Genomic DNA, 23358 nt, shown 5'->3' with positions numbered 1-23358 from the left:
CCGGGGGCCGAGCCACGCATGTGCAGAGCCGCCGCTCAGGCCGAGCCGGGTTCGCTCGGGGGCGCCGCAAGCCGGCGGCAGCGCGCGTGCGCGGTGGCTTCCGGCGGTCTGTAGCGTGCGCTGCGTCCTCCCCCCGCCCGCCCGCCGCGCCATGGGTGACGCGTTTCGGAGGGCGGAGTCGGGCACTCAGGTGAGGCGCTGCCCCCCTCACCCCATGGGTTCCCCGCAGCCGCGGGCGCCGGGCTCCGGGCACCGCCTGCGTGTGGCGGCCGTGCCCGGGCGGTCGGGGAGGGCGAGGCGAGGCTCGGCCGCAGCTCCGGGAAGGGAGGTGCAGGGCGCCCCGCCCGCCCCGTGGTGGCGGAGCCATGCTCCATCCCCCACCCCCTTGGGGCGGGCGGAGGGGTGCGCCCGGCGGCCGCGGAGCTTCCCGGGGGAGCGGTGTGTGAGGGAAGGAAGGGGAGCCGCGCCGCAGAGCCGCGCCCGCCCGCCTCCGCCGCCCTTCCCCCGCTCCGCAGCCAGCGGGAAGCGGGGCCCCGTCAGCAGGGCCCGGGCGCGCCTCACGCCGAGGGGAGCCGCCGGAGGCGCCCACGGGTGTTAGAGCGCCCCGGAACCCCTCCGGTGTGCTGGTGGGGGCACCGTGGGGCTCCGGCCGGGCGCTGTGTGCCCCGGTGCGGCTCCGGGACCGGGCTGAGTCCCTGCTGTGGGTTCCCCTGCAGCGCAGGGATGGGGGGTTATTCGGGTGTTCCAGTAGCTCCTCTGTAAATGCCGCCTTCGCGTTGTCTCCCAAACGTTGGAGTGCATGCGGTAAGCAAGAGTCGTGAGGAAGGTTTTGGTTAAATAAACAGTTTATTTAACCAAAAATGGTGGAATTGCTTTCTTCAGAGAAAAGGGTTTTGAGTTTGGAGGGTTGATTGGTTGTTTTTTTTCCTTTTTCCCTGCTGGATTTGTGACTTCTGCTTGGAATAATAGAATCCCAGACTGGTTTGGGTTGGAAGGGACCTTAGAGACCATCCAGTTCCAACCCCCTGCCACAGGCAGGGACACCTTCCACTAGACCAGGTTGCTCCAAGCCCCGTCCAACCTGGCAATCAGTTAATTGCTTGAAGATACGTGTTACTGTGTCCGAATACTCCAAATAGTGCACATGCAAGCATAGAAACAAGTGATATTTATTTCTTACTAAAGCTCTATATTTTTTCAGTAGGACTTAAGCCTTTTTGACACTTAAAAATGCAGTAACAGCTGTCCTACAGTGAGCGCCTGCACACAAATGGCGGATGTGAGTTGTGCTCCGTGTCCAAGTGGGTACATGCATTTATCGTCCACATAAGCAGTGCCAACAGGGAGTGTACACGGCAGCAACTATCTGTATTGGGATGGATAACCAAACCTGAGCAAGGGAGGAATTGATAGCTGGTGGCTTAAGGAAGGTCAATGTAGGAGTACATCATCCAGAAAAAATGGTAAAAGCCCTCGAAACAGAAAATACTTAATTTAAACCAAAACTTCCTCAAATAGCCTTGTGCATAAGGTCGGGTTTCACTGAGAGTTACACTAAGACCGCAGTCTTGTACTCTTATTATTGAACATAATGCAACAAATTAGAACTTCTTGCAAAACACCTTTGGTATATCACAGTAAAATAAATGATAAATTGCTTGCATAAGTCAGCATGCCCATAGTTTACAAAAGCTCAGTCAGAGCGGTTACAGCGGTTGAAAATTAAATTTTGCCTTGTACTCAAGATAGGTTTGCATGTGTAAATAGCCTGTAGGGTAGCTCCCAGCCTCTAGCAGAGCTGGAGTATTTAATCTGAATTTCTTTAACATTTTAATGAAGTAATATCTCATTCCTTACATTTATGCATAGCTTCATTGAAGCCAATACAATATAAGCATGTAATGTGTTAGTCAGTGGGACTGTCCGTATGCATATTTCTGTATTAAAAAGATGAAATTGATAAATTATAAAAGACATAGTGGAAATATTTGAGTCCCGTCAGCCTTGTCATTAATGGAATTTAACCCAGCTGTCGCCTAATTCTTGCTGTATAGCTAGTTTTCTATACCTAATTGCACATACGTGCAGTTTCTTGCTAGCATAATTACACTTCTGAAGAACACCTAAGAGCGAAGATCTACCACTAGCAGGTTGCTAAGAGGTGGTATTTTGTGTAAAAGGCAGCAAAAAGAGCATTATGAAAGAAGAAACAAGCATCTACAGTTCAGTTATAGAATTTGAAGTCTCTAATACACGAGTTGAAATTGTTTGGGTGGGTTTTTTCCTCAGGCTCTCCCATTCAAAGGCTCTCCTCAGTGGTGCTGCGCTGCTGTGTTCCATATGCTATCTGTGACAAAGCTTGGGACACCTGATGTCCACCATAGAATCATAGTATGGTTTGTGTTGGAAAGGACCGTAAGATCATCTAGTTCCAACCCCCCTGCCATGGGCAGGGATGCCTCCAGATTAACCTTTAAATGCTGTAGATTTTCCCCCCTCCTCCTCATTTTTCAGAAGAAATGCAAGAAGGCAAAATGAAGTGCCTTCCCTGGAGCAGAACCAAGGTGGTGGTTGCCCATTTGGAAAAACTCAAGTTGCCCCTCTTTAGTATCAGCAGAGGCGAGGGATGCTGGTGTAGTGCCTCATGTCAGCTTTGCTTCCATCACTTCTGCTGTAGTATGGACAAACCTTTGTCAGATTTGAAGGAAATCTGTTCGCTGTTTCTGCCAGGAACCCCGTTGCTCCCAGCGTGACACTAATGAGGGAAGTGTCTTTGGAGATTCTGCTTCAGAACTCGGAAGTAAATACAAGTTTGATAAAAACACAGGTGCACCATCATCACTGAATTAGCATAAATTACCTACATGAGCAGTGCTCGGAGTGAGCACCTGTAGTTATTTAAAATGAATATATAAACTCAGCATTTAAATAACCACAGATTCATATTTAAACGATAGCGATCAATCCAGCATGGATTTCCAGAGCTCTAGCAGTGTGCTTAGAGAGGCGACAGTCTAAGAAGAGGCAGGGTCTCGTATTTCCCAAAGAAGTCAATCAAATACAGAAGATGTATTCATTAATGTACTAATAAATTGGGGAGCGTGAGGCTGCAGAAATGTGTTTAGACCCTCAATAGTTGTGACTTGCAGCACCCATCATCGAGCCCCTGTGATCGCTGAGCGGTGCTTCCTTTGCTGAAACATTAAGAGCATCAGAAAGCAGCAGCCTGTGGTGGTTTTCCTGTTTCTCTCGACTTCCACTGCCGGCTGGCAGGGGTGAGAGGTTCCCAGCCCTTCTCTGTGGTGGTGCGGCCTCTCCTTGCCATCTGGACTTTCTCTGTGCCCAGGTTGCAGGACTCTGCTGGTTCCCAAAATACTCAAGAGTTCACCCTGTGAGTGTTTTCTGCACCACACAAATGGGTGAAGCGTAGCAGGCGGAGCCACGGGTGCAGAGCAAGGTCAACTCAGGTGGCTTTATGGCCCTTCAGTGGACCTGTCAGAAAACTCTCCTGAATACGTGTGAACAGGCAAACAAAGGCAAGCACATTGACATTTTGGTAATGGAAGGGAATGTTAAAATGTCAGTGAAAATGTCACATTTAGATTCCCATTGTGACCACTTGAAGTAAATTCAGGGCCATTTAATGCAGTTTTATTCTGCTGTTAAAGGCAAACACAACTGTTTAAACAACTTGTAAGACAATTCAGAGCAGATGTTGCTCATAAATGTGGCAGGGAGGAAAGCAAGATAAGGCAGTGGTGTGTTTAAAGGTGTGTGCTCGCTGCTCCTTTTGTGACTGGCTTTAAGGAGGATGGGATAAAACTGAATGGGATTTGTTTTGTTTAAATCTTTAAATGACAACTGGGTGTCTTGTAGAATTAAATACTTGGCACTGGGGTGCTTGCTCTGGCAATGCTCTGAGCAACCTCATAGTTTCCCATGTATGTTAATACACTTAGGGAGTAACAACTGTAGCAGTGGGTGAAATGTTCATTCTTGGTTTACAAACATATGCCAGAACTACGAATAACACAAGTTATGTGAATACTTGTCTACTTGCTATGCAAATATCTGACAATTTAAGGCACTGTCCATGAACTTTGGACTAATTTGTTTTACAAGGGGCTTTGGAGGAACTTGCTTTACAAATTCGAGCTTGCTTTAGAAAGGTTCTTGTAGAGCCATGGGTGGCTAATTACTTTTCATCATCCTTAATCCATACTCTGTTTGAACAAGTAACGATGATATAATAGGGTTGTAGTCCAGAAGAGTCCTGTGTAACTTTTCAGATGAAATGTGCATGGTGTTACTTACAAACGCTCAGAGGGACTGACTCAGGAGGCTAATGAGGGGTAATGGTTCACCTCTCAAGCAACAGTTTGTTGTGGAGGTGATGGTTATTACCAGTGAGCTTCTTCCCCTTTGTTCAGTTCAAATGGCAGCACTGCTGTGTACCAGAGGCGATCCCTCCTGCTAGTCTATCTGTGCAGCTTTGTCTTTTTAAGCTTTATTCCCCTAATGTATATCCACCTTTTACTGCCATTGAATTTGCATGCTTATTGTTTGTAAGGATGGAACCTTCTGTTGCTGTAGTCCAGACTATAGGTTTCCATATGTATTTATGAAAACACTTTTTACATCAGACTACTGTTTTGATAGGGTTGTCATGGAAAGCTCTCAGTTCTCAGAATCCTTTAAATTTGATTCCCGAGGCCCATTATTTTGAGTTAACAGCATGTCTTTTCTGTCTTTTCTTTAAAAGCTACTTGCACGACTTGAGGGCAGAAGCGGTCTGAAGAGTCTTGAACCTTATCTATTTGCTGAGGAAGGATCTCCCGTTCATGGTAAAAATGTATCTTTATGCCATTTATGGCAGAATGTTGGTGTGAAAGTATGCTCAGAGCAGTAGCACAGAGATAAGCATGCAGGTGGATCTTTTTGCCCTGGATTCAGAGTTTCAATTGTTGATGTAGTTTTATGCAAACTAGATAAAATGAAATAATGCAGAGTCACTATTCCAAACATTATTAAATGGACTTTAAAATCTACTTTTTGGGTATCAAAACACAGGCGTAGGTGAGTAAATACCTATAGCACGTTGGCCTGTTTCTAGTAGTTTTACAGAAATTTGTTCTAGATTCTGTCATTTAACATTTTTTTAATAAGTGGTCTAAAAAAACCACCACAAAGTCATAACTGCAGAAATTTGCGAAGAACCTGAGGATCAATAAACAGCAAAGAGTTCAGTGGTATGGAGTGCTCTGGATCAGTTAGGAAAAGAGTTCATGAGGAAACGCTGTCAATAAAGCCAAGTCATCAAGCTATTCAGTCTTGGCCTGAAAAATCCTGATTATACTGACATGGAACTTTGAAAACAATTCCATTATGAACATAGGTACTATTCAGCTGAATGAGTTTGCAGATGATATTAGGATCAAAATGTTTTATGTAGACCTTCAGAGAATAAATGAGAATTTCACATTGGAGGAATCAGGCTACCTCCCAGTGACACCAGTACAAGTTTAAGGTAGATTCTTCTAGCAAGAAGATTGTAAGATCAAGATTGGATGTTTTAATGAAAGAAATCGAGCTAAGGAGAAAACAGCACACTTAGTAATTCCTTGATTATTCAGGAAGTCAGACTGGTTTTTCAGATTGTGTGAAATTCCATGGATTTCACAATGGAGGAGACTAGAAATCTATAGTAAAAAAGGCACATGGGTGACAAACTGGGATTGTGCTGGGAGGTACTACAGTTGCAGAATGTATGTATGAATGAATGAATTTCCTATGAAAAGCATGGGGCTGCAGTGGTTATCAACATACTTGTCTGCAATTGGAATTCCCACAAATTACAGAAGGTTCAGAAGAAATAGCAGAAAAAAAACCCCAATAAAAAGAATCAGGATAATGGGATGAAAGATGATGCTTAGTCTACAAATACAGTCTCTGTGAGACTCTTCATGTATTACTTTGCAGCTTTTGAGAATACATTAGGGGTTTAGCTATATATGATTTCTGCCCTGGAAAGGTTCAGATGTGAGATAACAAAGATAAAGGCCAGAGAAATACAGGTAAGCCAGTGTGAATGGAGCAGATTATTTAAATACTCTCAATTCTGAAGTGCTTTGTTACCCACAAGGAGAATTAAGAATCAGTAGTGAAACTGGTATATGCTTCACGAGGCTCCTGAATTCTTATCCATTTTTATAACAAGATGAGATACTTTTGTTTTGAAAAAATGCAGTAATAGAAAATGCTGATCTTTCAGTCTCTGTGGGCTTTTTTTATGAAGTTTACACACAAGGAGCAAATGTTTGAGACTAAACTTGCCATGTTCTGGAAGAATAGACTGTCAGAAGCCTTCCTGGGGGTCAGTAATTGCCTTTGCTGTCACAGTCCACAGCATTACATAATTCCATCATCAAATTACCAGCTTTGCTCTTAAAAGCTGCGTAAGTTGTTCATGTCTGTCCAAAGACTGTTCCAGAGCCTGAGTTCTGAGATGGCTGGAGACCTTCTAAATTCGTCATTGGTTTCTCTGTGCCAACATGGTCGTTGAGCTTCTGAAGCACTTCTTTTTTCTGCTTTTAACAAATGGCATCAATTATTACCCATATTGGTCGTGCTTTTTGGCTGACATTAATGAAGCTGCATAACATTTTAGCCCAGACCTTTAGCTACATATATATAAATGGACTTCACCTTTTATTACATTTTTGCTTTGTCTTTTAATACCACAGTATTTATGTGAGTCCATGTGTTATTTTGATGTGCGTTCTCATTATTCAGTCTTAAATTCCTGTTGAAGACCTGCCTCTCCGTTTGTCATGAACTTGACTTTTAGTAGGTCACTGTGGAATACTGTAATACATGGTCCATGAAAGCCATACTGAACAGCTCTTAATCTAAAATGCTGTGATTAAAGCAGTACAAAGACCTAAGTTATTCTTTTTCCTGATGGTATTCAAAACATAGAGATGAAGTTTCAATAAACTGCCCAAAGGTTACATCATAGTTAAGTGTTCATAACATGTATGTCAGAGTACTATAAAATAGGAACAGCTAATATAGGTACTGCTGTGATATTCTAGTCACTGCTTCTAATTATGATGGATTTGCATATTGAAGAACACATAAGCATGTTAATTACATATCATTTAAGCTCTTCTGGAATGGAGCAAAAGTGACACAAGCTTTAAATAATCTTCCACTGTTGGCAGTCATATTTCTCCTGTGCCACTGGTATGAAGTTGTGGGTGTCAGTATAAAGCTCTGATATTCAGCAATAGTATGACATCCAGCATTAATGTGAAATAAATATTAGGCCTTTCTACTTATAAATGGTACAAATATTAGTGACAGCTTCTGCACAGTATTGTAAATTACTAGTCCAGTAACTTCGAGGTATCTGATGATGTGAAACCTGCAGAGTTATTGCTGCTTATTCTAATAGCCTGTTTGTAACTGCAGCATCAGAAAACCAATGTTCACTGCTGTAATGATCACAGACAAAACTTAATTCAAAAGAGAACACTGAACTGATGACCAGGACTGAGCACGGTTTCAGTTAAAAATCCATTAATGTTACATAAATATTTACATTTATGCAACATCACTTAGTTTATCCTGTAGGCCATTGAGTAGCCATGTACTGTTGTGCTCTTCAGTCTGTCCTTAGCGGGCCAGTTCAAGCTACTGTGAGCCAAGCAAAGTGTAGGTGACTCCTTAAAAAGTACTTCTTGAACGTTCAGTGCTGAATTTCATAGGAAATCATTCTGCTCATCCGTCTTGATTTTGTAAATCTTTACTATCTTAACTCTTTATTAGCCCATTAGTTTGTTTTCACACATTTTGCCACACTAATGGAACATTCGTCTACTGATAGGTAGTAGGACAACACCAATTCTAACAGGAAATTTTCCCATTAGCTTTCTTCCATGTTAAAGTGTCTGTTCCTTCTCTGCTTCTCAGACTGTTTTCATCCTGTGACAGTATTTTTTTACTAATCTTCCTGTCAAAGTTATTTTGACATTAATGGATGATGCCAGTATTGACCTGCTGTGAAGGCGCCAAAGGCTTCTTGGAAATGTTGCTGGCCACACTTCCTCCTCTGCTGTGTCATAGTTTGTCCTTTCAGACCCAGAAGGATGAAATTTCCCTGTTATCTAACTCTAACAGCCTTGTTGCTAATTTAATGAAACCCTACATTTATAGATGTTGCTATAAATGGCTTCTGTTTTGCACTCATTCTTCTTGTGGGCAGCCTCTTTGATAATCATGAAGGCACAGAAATCCCCAGCTCTTGAGGTTTTCTTACAGTCCGAGCTATTACTCCTTTCAGAGTGACTTAAGTGTTTTGGTCAAACTACAGCCCGGATGTGTCTTGTTCAGCAGTGTTGAACAAGCTTTGAAGGGTGCTTAGCTGTCTTGCTGTTAAAATTTACAAACTACTGCCACAGAAACTAACAATGATTTTTCATTTAACTTAGTATTTTTACTTAAATAAATCTGTTAGTTCTGCCCATAAAAGCTCATCCAGTGTTATTCTGTAACACACAGACATCCTGATGGAACATCTTCGAATGGATAAAGTCATAGAATCATAGAATAGTTAGGGATGGAAAGGACCTTAAGATCATCTAGTTCCAACCCCCCTGCCATGGGCAGGGACACCTTACCCCAGACCATGTTGTCCAAGGCTCTGTCCAGCCTGGCCTTGAACACCGCCAGAGATGGAGCATTCACAACTTCCTTGGGCAACCTGTTCTGTTTCACAGAAAAAAGCCTTCTGAATCATTACCAAACAGTAACTCAGATTTGCCAACTGCTGCTTCTGAGTGGCCATGTGGAGCTGCTGGTTTGTCTTAAGCAAGTCATATTTTGCTGTAAAGGTAAATGAAGCAATCTGCATTGCAGATTGGCCAAGTCAGTCACTGGCTGGCAGAAGTGTTGTGCTGAAGCCAGTGGCAGACAGAAGATGTGCTTTGTTCCTTAACAAGAGGTGCCTTATGCAATTGTTCTAAAATATTTCAATAGATGAAATGTGAGGGAATGACCTACCCAGCACGTTTAGGAGGAGTTCTTCCAAGCTGGGATCTTACCCTACCAGGGCGCGGTTATGTCACTGGCACAGTCTGTGGCAGCAGAGCAGCTGCTGGCTGCAAGTGGCTGAATTGGACATTGCAACCTGTGCATTGCCACCTGTGAACAGGAAGAGAAAATGAAGATTTATGTCATAGGAAGTCTAGTTGTCCTTCATCTCTAAAGGGGGGAGAGCCATTCAGAACAGATAAGTGAGGGTTTGGGAGGCAGTCAAGCTTTTTAATAAATTTTGAAGTATCAGAAGTTCATAAAATGGAATTGCAGTTGTGGAGTAGCAGGAGTTTCATTCTCCGTAATGGTGAGCAGTCTGAGTGTCACTGGAATGGACAGAACTGTCACATCAGGTGTAAATTGCTTTCAGCACTTGCAACGTGTGAAGAGCGAGCTTAGTTTCTTCCCCACCACCCTCTTCCCAAGCTGTATCTTGACATCATACGCACTTAAGAACAAGGACGTCCTCTGGAAGTTGAGTAGTTACTTGAAAAACCCCGTTAACTCCGGCAGACAAAACCACGTTTAAGTAAAGTTGCAATTAATTCTCTACTCTTGCATCCCCCCTGTGAAAAGCTGTTATGCCATTTGCACTTGCCAAGGCCATAGAAATCTCTCACCTTCCTGCAGTTACAGTTGTGTGATTCTCCCTACTGCATGTCTTCACCCTTCTGCCTGAAATCCCAAATGTCATAAATAAGTAATCCATTTTCTAAAATTAGGAATTTATAAAGAGCAGCTAGTAATTCAAATTTTTTGAGTCTTCCTCTGATACAAGACACCAGAAGATGTTGGAAAAGACCAGAATATCTTGCATTCACACCGACAAAAGAACTGGTTTCCTAGTAAAGCATAATGGTTTTTTTAATTAACATTTTAAATATGCTCCATATTTTACTGACCCACGTGGAGCAGGTGGTTAGGCTGAGTCCGTTTATGAACAGAGATCCTGTGCTTCAGACAGGAGAGTCGTTGCCTGGAGTTGAAGGAATTTGAGTCCCCCTTGTCAAAACCAGCAGTTTCATACTGTGATCACCACAGAAGAATGTAAGTGGTAACTAAATACACTGGCATTCTCCTTACTGGTCACAGATTCCCCTTGATATCTCAGGATGTGCACAGATACTGAACAAGCATGTAGCATTCATGAAATGCTGAAGGACAGTGTGTGCTGTAAAAATACATGTGCCAACATCATTTGGACCTCTAATATGTCAACTTTTTTTTTGGTTTGCTTGTCCTCTGCTTGGTTTTTTATTTCTTAATTTTGTGTGTGTAGGATAAATAGATGGTTTCTTAGCCACTGTTGTGCAGCAGCTTCCTTTTCAGTCTTCATCTACCTGTAATGATACAGATGAAATCTAGTTGCCAACCTTTTATTGATACCGTTGTCCTAGATGCTATTTGCAGGGGCTTTTCCAACCTTTGTCCCCAGTTGATTTTCTCCACTTCAGAGGTCTTTCTTGAAAATTGAAATTTCTTTTGGTAGATGCTAACCAGGATTTTAACAGTTCCATGAATATTAAATTTTCTGTGCCTTTAAACTGAAAGAGGGGAGATTTAGATGAGATACTAGGCAGAAGTTCTTTACTGTGAAGGTGCTGAGGCCCTGGCACAGGTTGCCCAGAGAAGCTGTGGCTGCCCCATCCCTGGCAGTGTTCAAGGCCAGGTTGGACGGGGCTTGGAGCAACCTGCTCTAGTGGAAGGTGTCCCTGCCCGTGGCAGGGGGTTGGAACTGGATGAGCTTTAAGGCCCCTTCCAACCCAAACCATTCTGTGATTCTAAAATGCATTTTCCGATTTCTAAAATAGTGAGTACTGGTTCAGTAAACACTGAAAACTGACTCTGGGTGGTAAATGCTCCTGCCTGATAACTTGCTGCTCTGTTTTTGAACAGGAGATGTCATTGAATTCCATGGACCGGAAGGAACAGGAAAAACAGAAATGCTTTATCACCTGATAGCTCGCTGCATCATCCCAAAATCGGGAGGAGGTCTGGAAGTGGAAGTCATGTTCATTGATACAGACTACCATTTTGATATGCTTCGTCTAGTTACCATCCTTGAGAACAGATTGGCGCAAAGGACAGAAGACATGATAAAGCAATGCCTGGGAAGGCTCTTTCTGGTGAACTGCAATAGTAGCACTCAGTTACTCCTCACTCTCTACTCTTTAGAAAACATGTTCTGCATTCACCCCTCTCTCTGCCTTTTGATTATAGACAGCATATCAGCTTTTTACTGGATAGACAGAAGCAATGGAGGGGAGAGTCTCACCTTGCAGGAGAGGAATCTGAAGAAATGTGCTAACTTCCTTGAAAAGCTTGTGAGCGAGCATCACTTAGCCCTCTTTGCAACAACACAGACGCTTATGCAGAAATCTGCAAACTCTGCAGAAAGCTTTTTCCCTTCAAAACTGCCACACGAAACTGATACAGACTATAGACCATATCTTTGTAAAGCATGGCAACAAATGGTAACACACAGGGTATTTTTCTCTAAGCAATGTAATTCTGGCAACAGCAAACGTTTTACAGTCACTTCTTGCCACCTCAAAAGAAACCATGTAGTAAAACGTTCATTTAGTATTGCAGAATGTGGAGTTCAGTTTTAATTTCGGTTTGTTTTTTAAACGTGTAGCAAATCCTGCTGCTTAAGGCCTCACTAGGTCTAAGTAGTTTTTAGTACCTTTTAAACTAGTTGGTTGTTGCTGGATAATTAAGAATTTTTGTCACCATTTTGTCACAAGATTTTAATTCAGTGAAGGGCAGGAAATGTTAACATGTTTGAATTACTGTAGATGTTCAGTCCAAACTAGTGAGGAATGTTAAAATTACTTGTTTGTACTTAATGAATGAAGAGATTAAATCAAGAAAATCATAATGAAAGACATTTTAAACTCCTGGTATCCTTCAGTAATCTAACCTATGTGATATGTGGCCAAGTGCACTGACTTCATTTCTGGGTCTTACTGTTTTACAATCCTCTTCTTCCAACCTACAGAACTGGGAGCCTTGTTGTCCATGGGGGAGACTGCAAAAAGGCAAGCGTTCGCTCTTTAGAAATACTGGTCTAGGTTTATTCCCGGTAGCCTGGGGCATATGAAATGCATTCACAACTTTGCCTGAAGAAGAGGATTCATTTTCACAGCCTGTTAAACAGTGGTAACCCTGACCATGCTTCCCCAAGCTTGAAGCCTTTCTGTGTTAGCGTGTGCTTGGAGGAGTGAGGATTTGCAGGTGTTTTGACCCTTACTAACCTCTGGGTCTGAAGAATTTACAGCGATCGCAGAAATGGAGGCTTGATTGCCTTCAGGAGCCCTGAAGGAAAACTAAGGACCCAGCTCTGGGTACCTGTGAGTTTGTGCTGCGTGCAGCAAACAGTTTAGGCTTTGAAAATAATGGCATGTGGGTTATGGGTTCTTCTGGGCACAGGGGCTTGGTTTTTGTTGTTTTTTTCCTTTTTTAGACGTATGCACAGACATATGTTTGTGTTTTCTTTCTCTGCCCTCCCTCATTATTCCTTCCCACTTCTTTCTCTTCTCCCACTCTCTCCAAGAAATCCAGGAATGCCATGCCTCTGGTCTTTACCAATATGTATTTGCCACATGTAGAACATTTGTGTGCAGGATTTGGCATGCAACATGTTGCAATTCTGGCAAAGAAGATTCAGAACTTATGGGAAATGCCCTACAGTTCTGGCAAAGAATAGCATATTATTTATTAACCTAGAGTGCCCTTTGAAAGCTTCAAAGTGCTTTACAAGAAAGAAAATTGCACACAGTGTATTATTTAATACAAAAACTTACATTAGCTTACAAATTTAAATTACTCAAACAAGGGGGAAAATATTTCTCACAGCAATATTCGTTCAGTCATGTTGCACAGCATGTTTCATAGTTTAGATTGAACAGATTGTTAACAAAAATGCATATTAAGAAGAAGTATCTAGCATAGTATCTTTTTGAGGAGGATGCCTAAAAACTCTGTTGTGAGATACTTTAATTTCCTAACTTCTGAAGCCAGCTTTTTCAAGCTGAATGTACATGTGGGTTCCCAGCTGTGTGTAGCTTGGCGTGCATAGCCAGACCTCTGTGTGTAGAGCTAGGAGCATGTACCTGTACTGTCATTCACAGAATGTGGCATCTCTGTGATTTGGCTGGATTTCTGCACAGACAATGAGCGTCCCACCTCTGACAGCAGCCAGTACCAAAGGTTTGGGAAGGAGTGTGAGACTAATTGGTTTTCATTGGCATGGCCTCCCCAAGGATGGGGCTTGGGGAGCTCCTAAGCAGAGCTGCAGTCAGACCTGTGTTTGATAGGTGTTGATCAGACCTATCTTTCATGAGTTCATCCAATCCATTTTTAACCTACCCTTTTGGGTTCCACCGTGTTTTTTCATAATGACTTCAGTTTACTTATTCTTTCTGTGAGGAAATTTCCTTTTTTTCTTCCCCTCTCATTTGAAACCTTCCATCTGAATGTTTCCTCATGCTGTCACTTCTTTCACTGCGACACATGAGCAAAGTTTGCCTTTTCACCATCTCGGCAGAGGTGATAACTTTTTAGACTGACACTTCATTTGTGCTTTCTCTTCCATCAACACCAATACTTTATTTCAGAACTTCCGTAAGTGCACAAATACATGAAAAACATACAACTTAACCATTCCTAGATTGGACCCAAGGTAGATGGTTTTACGTGAGTAGACACTTCCACTCGGATTAATTATAGAGGGCTTACTTGATTTTTTTTGTTAAAAAACATTGGAAAGATTTAAGTAGAAATAAAGAACTTTTAAATGTGAAAATTACCAGACTGTATACTTTCTATCACAAAAAACCATCAATCCCCTTTTCTATTGGAGAATTCAGCTCTACTGAGATTAACTGCTTTGTAAAATCATATTTACTAAAAAATGTGTTTGGGGAAAAAAAAAACCCAAAACCCAAAACAATGGAAATGTTCTGGCATTCCTGTCTGGAAAAAAAGCTTTTATATTATTCACAATGTAGTTGATATTTTGCATTGTACAATAAAAGAAATGCCTAAATGGAAATGAAGCCAAAGTTGTAATTGATCAAAAACAGCACCTCAGGAAATTTTTTAATTTCCCAGTTTTACTTTGAAAGAAAACAGATTTATCTTTTTTTTAATTCTCTGGTAATTGCAATATTCACGCTCTGCACATCTGCTTTAGCTGCGTAGCAAGCCTGGCTTTCAGAGGTGCTGAGCATCTGCATATCCCTGTACCTTTGCAGGAGGGATAAGCAGTATGCAGTCTGGGAGTGCACTGACCTTACTCTCTGCCAAAATTATGCCATTTAGAAAAATGAACCTTTAGGATACAAGTTGAAGAAAGATGCAGCGATAAAGAGCCTGGGAAGCAGCAATTTTGTTCATACCTTAATGAACGGTGGATATTAAAAGAGTTTTTTTACCATCTTTTAAAATGGTGAATTATCTTTATTAAAACTATGTAAAAATTGCAGTTAGTGGAGATGCAGTTTCTCCTTGTGAGAACAGGAACAGTGTATTAAACATAGTATTATATGTAGTTTATAGTATTAAATCCATATTCTCCTCTCTCACCTAGAGCTAAGTTACTGCCCAACCTCCTACCCGCTGTCTAACCTAGAGCGACCTGTGCTGCCACAGCTCAGTCTCCCAGGCAGGAAGCGCCTTTTGGGTTGGTAGGTCTGTGCCACTGGAAATCAGCCCTGCAAAAGATTAGGTATGAGGCTAGAACACATGTATTCCTCAGCTCCCATTTATCCCGGTATTTCTTAGAAATGAAAATCCTTTCATGTCAGTGTCATTGTTCTGCAGCTCGCTGTTGTATTACCGAGACTTTTGTAGGCGTAGGAACTTTTTACATTCCTTAGAATTTTTGTTTGTTGCTTCATATGCAACATGGATTTAAAGCAGTGAGCTTGAAACAAAGAAATTAGTTCACCCTTTTTTCCCCATCCTTTTTGTAATGAGAGCGCTTTTCAGCAAAACAAAGTTAAGGTTTTACATTTATTTTCAAATAAACCGGTATTTCTGTGGACACCTGGAAGGAAAATGTCATTTTTATATTCAGCAAAAAGTTCTTTGTATTCCTAGACCTTTTTATAGAGCAAATAAAATACAAATAATGGTTTGCTTGGTTTAAATTTGTACTTGCACATAAAAATACAAGTTTCCTTCTTCTTACATAACTGATTCCAGACAGTTAATTTTCCATAGAGCTTGGAAATGGCAGAAGATAAAGGTTCTCATCTGGAAACATACCTGCAGTTGTGTTTGCACTGGAGGCTAATGGACAAAGGCAGAAGACAACACTATTTTGATGGCTGCTGGCCATAAAGCTTAGACCATGTCCTGAAGAGGAACATGACATTTTAGTTATTTTCTGTAGCTGCTCTAATAATTGTCTCTCGAACCTCTTTATCCAAATGTATTTCTGATATGCAGGTATCACACCAGGGCAGTGGATAACACCATTTTGCAATCAGCAAACCTTATGGCAAACTTAATACCCATTTCAGGTGAAAGCCGCTCCACCAAACTTGAGCTTGTGTAGGATGTTGCAGTGAATACTCACCTGCATAAAAGCCGCAGATAGTATTAATGTTTCCAACAACTATACAGCAGCGTGAAACTTGGGCATTTTGTAAAGAAAGAGAAACTGGAAGAGCTTGGAAGACTTTGAGGCTTTGGCAGTGGAGAAAACTTCCAGACGGAAAGGAGCATCAGCACCATGTATCTGCAGGATCTTCAGGATAGAAAACCCCGATGCCCTGCAGCAGTCTCTGAAATAAAAGGTTTGGCCATCCCTGCGCATAAAAGAAGACAGGAGAATGTCACTGAGCTATGAAAAACCTGGGGTATGACAATAGGATTCTTGAACTGTTCACTAACCTGTCTAGCATGGTAATACTCTCAAATATAAAGTTGGCCATAGTTGACCTGCAGGTTCTTCCCATGAAGAGATGAAACTGGTGATGGATTCCACTGTGTAGATGCTGTACAGCTTATTTATAGTGAAGATATAAAACCTGCTTCTCTGGACCCAGGAGGAATTAAATGTAAAAACAGACTTCCTTTTCTTATGTTGTTTTATTTTCCTTTTTCTCTCCCTTCCAGCTCTAGGCACCTTCCCAACAGTCAGCACTTAGCTCCAACAGCACTCACAGCTTTATGTGTCAGGCCTGTGCTTTACTGGAATTGGATAGTTTTCTGCTTTGCTGAGAGTTTATGTGTACACTCTTTATGATCAGCATAGACTGGGAGACCTGAATACAGAAGATTGAACCCATGTGACATATCAGTGTAACTGGGAAATAACTTTGGAGACTTCATTCTATATGCAGTCGGGAGTAATATCACATTGGAGTAGATGCTTTTGAAGAAACGTGGCTGTGACTTTCCTTGGGAAAAGGTTGGCAGTCTTCCCTCTGCCTTCCCACACTGCTTTGCATCCTGCCCCAACCAACTGGTTGGTGTACCTGTGTGGGCCACAGTGCTTGAGGAGAGCAGTGACAAGATGTCACCGCCTTGCCAAATGCTGGGGAACAGCCATGTTCTGGATCTTGGCACTCTCGTACTGCAGGAGTTGGCACAACCACTATAGTTTTTACTTTAAACCATTTGCCAGGCTTCTTTCTCATACATGAAGCCAGGCCTGTGCTAAAGACCTCCTAGCCTTGGGGGGAGATGAGAAAGAGAAGAAATCTTGGGGGTTTTGAGTATAAGAAGTAAAGGATTTTTAGGCCGCTGCTATAGAAAGAGGCCAAGCAAGGCCATGAGGTTCCTGGCAGTGGCTGATAGACGTCAAGGCCTGAAAGGTGGTTTGGTGAAGGTCAAGCAACAGACTCTACATCTTCCTTACCAACTGCCCATATTGTGAAGGGGTGAACAGGATTTTTGACTTAGAATCTATCTGCATACTCTCATACTTTATCATACTGCTGAGAGAGAAGACCATGCTATGGTGGGCAGTATGGTCTCTGAAGTGAATCCCACCAGCTCTGCTCAAACTCCATCACTGACAGTTCTGTCTCCAGCCCAACATCTCCATGGACGAACAGCAGTGCTGCAGCGATCAGTGAACATCATCACATTTGTCTTTACTGGGCATGAGGGACACTGTGTGTGTTGGGCATCGTCATTTGGAGCAGGTCTGAGCCACGCTTTCCAACTTTAACAGTCCTCTACATGTCTGACATGATGGCACTGGTCAATGAAAATGCAATAGCAAGTCCACACCCTCTGAACGGCCAGACCTCCAACTGCAAACCCATCCTCTGGCCTCAGTCAGCACTACAGCAGTGCCACTGCTGAGCCCCCAGCTGACCCCCAATCTCTTGTGCTGTGTGTTCACTGAAGAATCCTTTTTCATGGAAGTGCACAACTCCAGGTATTATCCCACAGTCATGTAACAAATCCATGCCATATTTGGACAATGCAATGAATGGGTTTAAGAAAATCAGTGTACGTTAGTGGAGATCTTGTCAAAGCAGGCTGGTTTCTGCTCAGTAAAATCTCAGGCAGTTTTAACAGCTCTGAAGCTGCTTTTGACTTGCAAAACTGCTAATATTTTGCAAGTCAAAAGCAGCTTCAGAGCTGTTAAAAATGGTATTTTTAGGTACAGAAATTACTCTAGCGTGTCCTCAACATTGTAAGGTCAGGAGAAGCCTCTCGCTGCTTTGCACAGTGGCAGTTGTGCCATTCCAGCTGCACAGCAACTGGAGGTGTTGCTCTAATGACTTCTAACAGTACATCACCTGCTGGGTTTGCCTTAGCTCTCCTCAAAAAGCAGAAAGCCTTTGCAATTTGGATTAATGGACTGGTCATACCCTCCAGCCAATGTCCTGGCTGCAGCAGGGCAAGTATGATGACATGTAAGTGGACTTCACCAGGTTCTCTACACAGTTGATCTGTGGCTGGTCACATCCTGCCTCACTGCTGCAAAAAGCAGTGCAGTGGAGGAATAGCCCAGCTTGTCTTGGGCACTTGAGGCCACCGCTGAAGTGACGGAGGTTTCCTCTCCAGGTTCAGAATGCGTGGAAGGGCAGCTGGGAGAGAGTCTCCAAGTCAGAGCTATGCCACAAGTGGGAAGAGGCTCTGAGGTATAAAACTGAAAAGTATTTAATAAAAATCATCTGTTGCAAAGCTGAATAATGAATAAGAGCTTATTAATTTCTCATCCAGCAAAGCTATCAACTCACACAGCCAAACCATCCAGAACCTGGGAGTTAACTACTGCCCAAATTGAGTAAGGAAGTGAGAGGGGAAAGTGTAGAGAAGAGGAAGGCTGTTTGGGTAGCCTCTCGTGGCTTTGCTAAAGCATGGGAAAAAGGAAAGCCATATGGTCAGCAGAACTGGGCAGGCAAAGGGCTCTGTTTCACTCAAGAGCCTGTGAAAAATGCCCACAATGGCGAGGAATGGCTTCACTGGAAACAGCAAACAGACTCCAAAATGGTCAGGAGGTTGCAGGAGCAGCCAGTGGCCACCATGAAGAGGAAAACCTGGCTGGAGAGGACATACCACCAGAGCTGCAGGTCTGCTCCTCTGGACTCTGCTGAGCATGTCCTGGCAGGAACAGCTCATTGCCACTCCAAGCTCCTGTCGCAGCTCCTTACAGCCAAAGATGGGAAAGAGTTCAAACCTTTCTGACAAGCAGGAAGCTGGTGGGAAGCCACCCTGTCCTCATGGCTGCTGGGCAGTCTTGCCCCATGGGGGAGGAGCTTTCGCTTAGAATGTCATGACTGAACTTGCCCTCATCCTTTACACCTTAACTTTGTGGTTCTTCAGTGAGACTACTGCCACTGTTTGTGCTTTGATTACCATACATATCAGTGGCACTTTTCTGACAACGAAGTCCCATTTTGTGAAATTATACAGGTGCTTGTACTTTCACCCATCAGAAAACAAATGATGCTATTAATGAAACTTATGAATGCCCTAAGCAAATGATACAGACCAGTAGCATAGTCAGTGAAGCTACAGAAGCCAGCAGAGCCAGGCATGCGAATAGCCCATGTAGTTGAAGGAAAGAGCTCACTGTCTTTAAAATCCATGGAAGTGTTCAAAATATGATTATTCTGCTATCCTGTTCACAACAAACCTTGCAGGTTGATGCCACACAACCCTTCCCATTGATTGATATGGCCTGCACAAGCACTCTCAGTGTATTAAGCCTGAAGTCCCTGGCTGAAGATAATTAACTTAAACATCCCTGTCTCTCAGAGCAGATGCACAGAAGGATTTGCTAGCACAGTTGTTGATGTTGTGGAAATGTCCTGCGGGATGCCGTAAGCATCCTAACAACTGGCTGAACTTTCTCCTTCGCTCCCACAGGTGTGGTTAAGTAAAAGAGCAGCCGGTGCTGGCTGGAGGCAGGCCCAGTGCCTGCCAGAGAGTGCCCATGATCTCCTGCTCAGCTTCCCAAAGGCACTGCTGGCTGATAAACACTCAGGAAAGGTTCCATCTCCCACCATGGCAGGGGAGTAAGTGAGATCCTCCTGTGCTCAGGAGGTAGATCCCAATGTGCCTGATTTTCACCATGCTCACCACAGCAGCAAATCAGCCTTTCTCAGCAACGGAAATGGGAATTTCTGACATTTCTCAGGTCTTTGCTGGCTGCAGATCAATTCACGCTCATGTCAGTGAATCACCCCAGTGATCCACCAGCAGCACAGCCCAAAGGAGTGTTTCACCCAGAGGTGCCAGTTGGGAGGTCCAGCATGGCTGCTGGAGAGACACTCCTCCTGGCACAGGGAGAGCAGGCTCATCTCCTCCAGAGCACAATGCTCTGTGCTCTGTGGTGGCCGTGACTTCTAACTGCTGTCCCAGACTACACGAACCACCAAGTAAACCCCTTTCTCTGATGCTGATCGAATTCCTTCACTCTACACATGGCTCTGCTCTGGTGGGATGTCATGCCTGTGTTTTGCATTGAAGTCACTTTTGTTTTGTAAAGAAACTGAAGTGGTTTTGCTGCTCTGAATGAAGGTCAGAGGTTGTATCTACCAGTTTTGGTCACATTTTACCTAGGCCTAGCAGTACTGGCCATGAAATCATAAGAATCGCAGAATGGTTTGGGTTGGAAGGGGCCTTAAAGCTCACCCCGTTCCAACCTCCTGCCATGGGCAGGGACACCTTCTACTAGAGCAGGTTGCTCCAAGCCCCGTCCAACCTGGCCTTGAACACTGCCAGGGATGGGGCAGCCACAGCTTCTCTGGGCAACCTGTGCCAGGGCCTCAGCACCCTCACAGGGAAGAACTTCTTCCTAATGTCTAATCTTTCAGTTCAAAGCCATCCCCCCCTTGTCCTACTCGTACATGCCCTTGTAAAAAAATCCCTCCCCAGCTTTCTTTTTGGCCCCTTTAGGTATTGGAAGTGAACGTTAATTGGAAATGAATGTTAACAAGTCAAAACAGCATAACAGAGTGTTGAGATTTCAAAGCAGCCTTTTCTTTTATTGTGTTTTTGGGGTTTATTGCAACTACTAATATCTCTTCCAGGAAACAAAATTTCCCAATACTTCCTTTTCTGGTAAGTCATACAGCGTGTGTGGTATCCTACCCACAGGAGATCTGAGAGGCAAAAGACAAGGAAGGGATACAGTCTTTGGGTTTATTTTCTGGACTGAAGCCATACTGCAGTTTGGACTGCGCATTACACAGCAGTGGTGTTCCACTTATGGATTGATCCAATATATCATGGGCAACGGGAGGAGGGAGTACTAGAAGACAGTGCAGGTGGAGCTACAGACAGAGGTATTTAAATGAATGCAGGGGATATAAAGAGGACAGAATTCTGCAGTGTCTGAAACCCAAGAGTAAAACTTTGAACTATTCCTTTTGAATTTGCACTTTTACATATACAGCACAGCTGAGTTAAAGCCTGAAGATGGAAGCCTGCAGACACAGGAGAACAAGGCTGATTTCCTATATCTTTTGATCCCACAACCTGTTTTCTCCGTGAGCAAGGTCTAGCTTCTAGGAAAATAAAGGTAACACAAATGAAAATGCTGTTAGGATAAGAAATCACTAAATAGCAGTGTAAAAGTTCAAAATGTGAGGGTTCCTAGTGTTTAGAGTTGATGACTGGCTAATCTCTGCTCTGGAGCATTTCAGTATCACTGTTGTCCTGCCATTTATTTGAAGCCAAAACCATTATTTTTGGGAAGCCGGTAGGTTTTCAGACTCTCTTTCAAAAACCCATTCAGTATAATTATGGGCTAGGATGTACTAAAGCTAAAATTTTAATTCATCAACAGACTAAACCATGCATTTATCTGCCTCTCGGATTCTTGTGAACAACAGCAACACACAGATAGGACTGAAGGCATTTCATCTGGCAAAGCCATCACGATTCAAAACAGAACATTCAAAGGGAATAGAGAAACCTTTTAGCTCCGGCCATGTGTCATGAAAACTGAATGCAAGGTACATTTTCTTACGCTGTGGCCTCCTGCCCGAGACTTCCTCCCTGTCTGAAGCTGCGAGCCAAAGCTCAGGGCAGTGAATCTCCCCTTGCCGAAAGAAGCCCTAAACCAGAATAAATATAAGTAGGTACTGGAGTAGAGATTGGAGCCTCGTCTCATTTTGGACTTGCCTTGTCTCCTTCTCACTCATTTATTGGTCTTGATACTCAAAAACAAATCCTGATAATCCTGGGTAGGGTGATGTTAGGTTTTGAATACAAAAGAAAAGAGAGGTCAGAGCGTAGTCTTCATACAAAGAACCAAACCCCCCAATCCTGTGCAACTGTATAAAAGCCTTAAGTACTCCTGTATAAGGAGTTGCCTTTTTGTAGACTTACAACTGATGGCCTTGTTCAAGTATCCATTTTTAATGCAGGAAAGGAAACGTACAAGATAGTTTAGAATGCAGCCTGCCAAAACTTCTGCCACCAAACAGCAGAGCTTAAAGGTCTGTTTAAGATGAATTAGCAAACACAAGTCTAAAAGGCTTGGGTATAGTGCAGCTTTGCAAAAACAAGTGGCCTTTAGCCACAAAATAGGTTCTATAGTGCTGTCAGCTGGGTTCATGATCATTGCCAACCACTAGCTCAAGTCACAGTATTGCTTATTTGCTGGATGCTTGTGTAGCTAACGTTCACAAACGGGCCATGGTAACTTCAGAACCACCTATAGCCTTAAGTGCTAATGACTACAGCATAAGCTAAACAATAAACCTATGAAGAAAAACAGACTTGAAACAATGTGAAGAAGCAGATGCAGACGATAAAAATAGAAACATTTCCCATGTGAATATATATATGTATATAAATAATTAGAGGCTAATAACTAATACAAGTCTAGCTAATGAGAAGCCAAGCTACTCCTTGAATGATTAACTCATTATGTATCACCAGACTGTGGGTATCTTGCCCACAACAGACTGCCCAAGCAATGTAGGTCTTGTTCATTTTTATCAGTTCCCTTTATCAGGCCCTGGTGTCATTGTTTGAGTTTGACTTTGCACAGAAGTCACTGACAGAAACGCATTGCCGAGCGTGCTGCTCTGCTGGCATGACTCAGGTTTGTCACCACAATGGATGGATCTCAGCTGCGCACCCCAAGTTCAAGTTGCCTCCTGCCAATCCACCACATGCTAAATTCCAGTAAATTGCTTAATCAACATAATGAATGCAACCCCACTCCAGTCTGCACTAGAGGTAGCTGGAAATACCCTCTCGTACATCACCAACAATGCCTGACTTTTAACAATGCAGCCTAGATTTTATCTACTCCTGAGAGCTGCTCTGTGCACACCCCTTGTAAAATTTCCTATTTCATGGTACAGGAAGTATTTCTGGTTAACTATTTTGGTAGTCTCATTTGTATTCCCTGTTTCTAGAAAGGCTCATGCATATGTTTAATGCATGAATAGTTCAAGGGGAGTCAACGGGAAAATTTGTATCTTTAAAGTTAAAGGTGTTCACACATCTTTATAAAGTCAAACTGGACTTTGCATCTACACCTAAAGCTTTTCTCCAGCTGTGTCTGCCAGAACACACACAACACAACCAGATTTCCCCCAACTGGAAACTCAAAATCCACTGTTGACTTTACAACCATCATACATGGCTGTCTTCCTTTTTCCTACTTCTTTCCCGAAATGCTCAGAACATAGGACATAAAAAAATGAGTGTGCTGGGTAGGAAGGTGCGAGCACAGACAGATCCAGTTGATGATGGCTGGAGCAGGAAGGTGGGCCGTGCTGGCAGTTGCTGTGGTCCCACATTGTGATTCAGAGGCTTGTAGTG

The 23358-nt window shown here is 43.1% G+C and overlaps 2 protein-coding genes across 3 annotated transcripts in view; one reads left to right on the top strand and one right to left on the bottom strand.

The window, feature by feature from the left end:
- ACTR3B (actin related protein 3B) overlaps positions 1-23358 on the bottom strand; it is a 105166-nt gene that overhangs the window by 48523 nt on the left and 33285 nt on the right. The window lies entirely within an intron of this gene.
- XRCC2 (X-ray repair cross complementing 2) lies at positions 49-14454 on the top strand. Of its 2 annotated transcripts, none has more exons than XM_030478630.1 (3): positions 49-190; positions 4763-4844; positions 10993-14454. In XM_030478630.1, exons 1-3 carry the CDS (start codon positions 152-154, stop codon positions 11706-11708), a joined length of 837 nt encoding a protein of 278 aa, XP_030334490.1. In that variant the 5' UTR covers positions 49-151; the 3' UTR covers positions 11709-14454. The 2 variants fall into 2 exon arrangements, with proteins under 2 accessions (XP_030334490.1, XP_030334484.1); XM_030478624.1 differs by lacking the exon at positions 49-190 and adding an exon at positions 205-804.

This window comes from Strigops habroptila, chromosome 1, assembly GCF_004027225.2.
Source record: "Strigops habroptila isolate Jane chromosome 1, bStrHab1.2.pri, whole genome shotgun sequence".
NCBI lineage: Eukaryota > Metazoa > Chordata > Aves > Psittaciformes > Psittacidae > Strigops > Strigops habroptila.
Note: the sequence above shows the minus strand (reverse complement) of the source record. Positions and strands in the feature narration are given on the sequence as shown.

What these genes read in the sequence shown, in the direction of transcription:
- XRCC2 (XM_030478624.1), top strand. Translation starts at nt 763, where the DNA reads ATGCCGCCTTCGCGTTGTCTCCCAAACGTTGGAGTGCATGCG. An exon ending in CAAACGTTGGAGTGCATGCG is followed by an intron (nt 805 to 4,762) that starts GTAAGCAAGAGT and finishes TTTCTTTAAAAG; the next exon opens with CTACTTGCACGACTTGAGGG. An exon ending in GGAAGGATCTCCCGTTCATG is followed by an intron (nt 4,845 to 10,992) that starts GTAAAAATGTAT and finishes GTTTTTGAACAG; the next exon opens with GAGATGTCATTGAATTCCAT.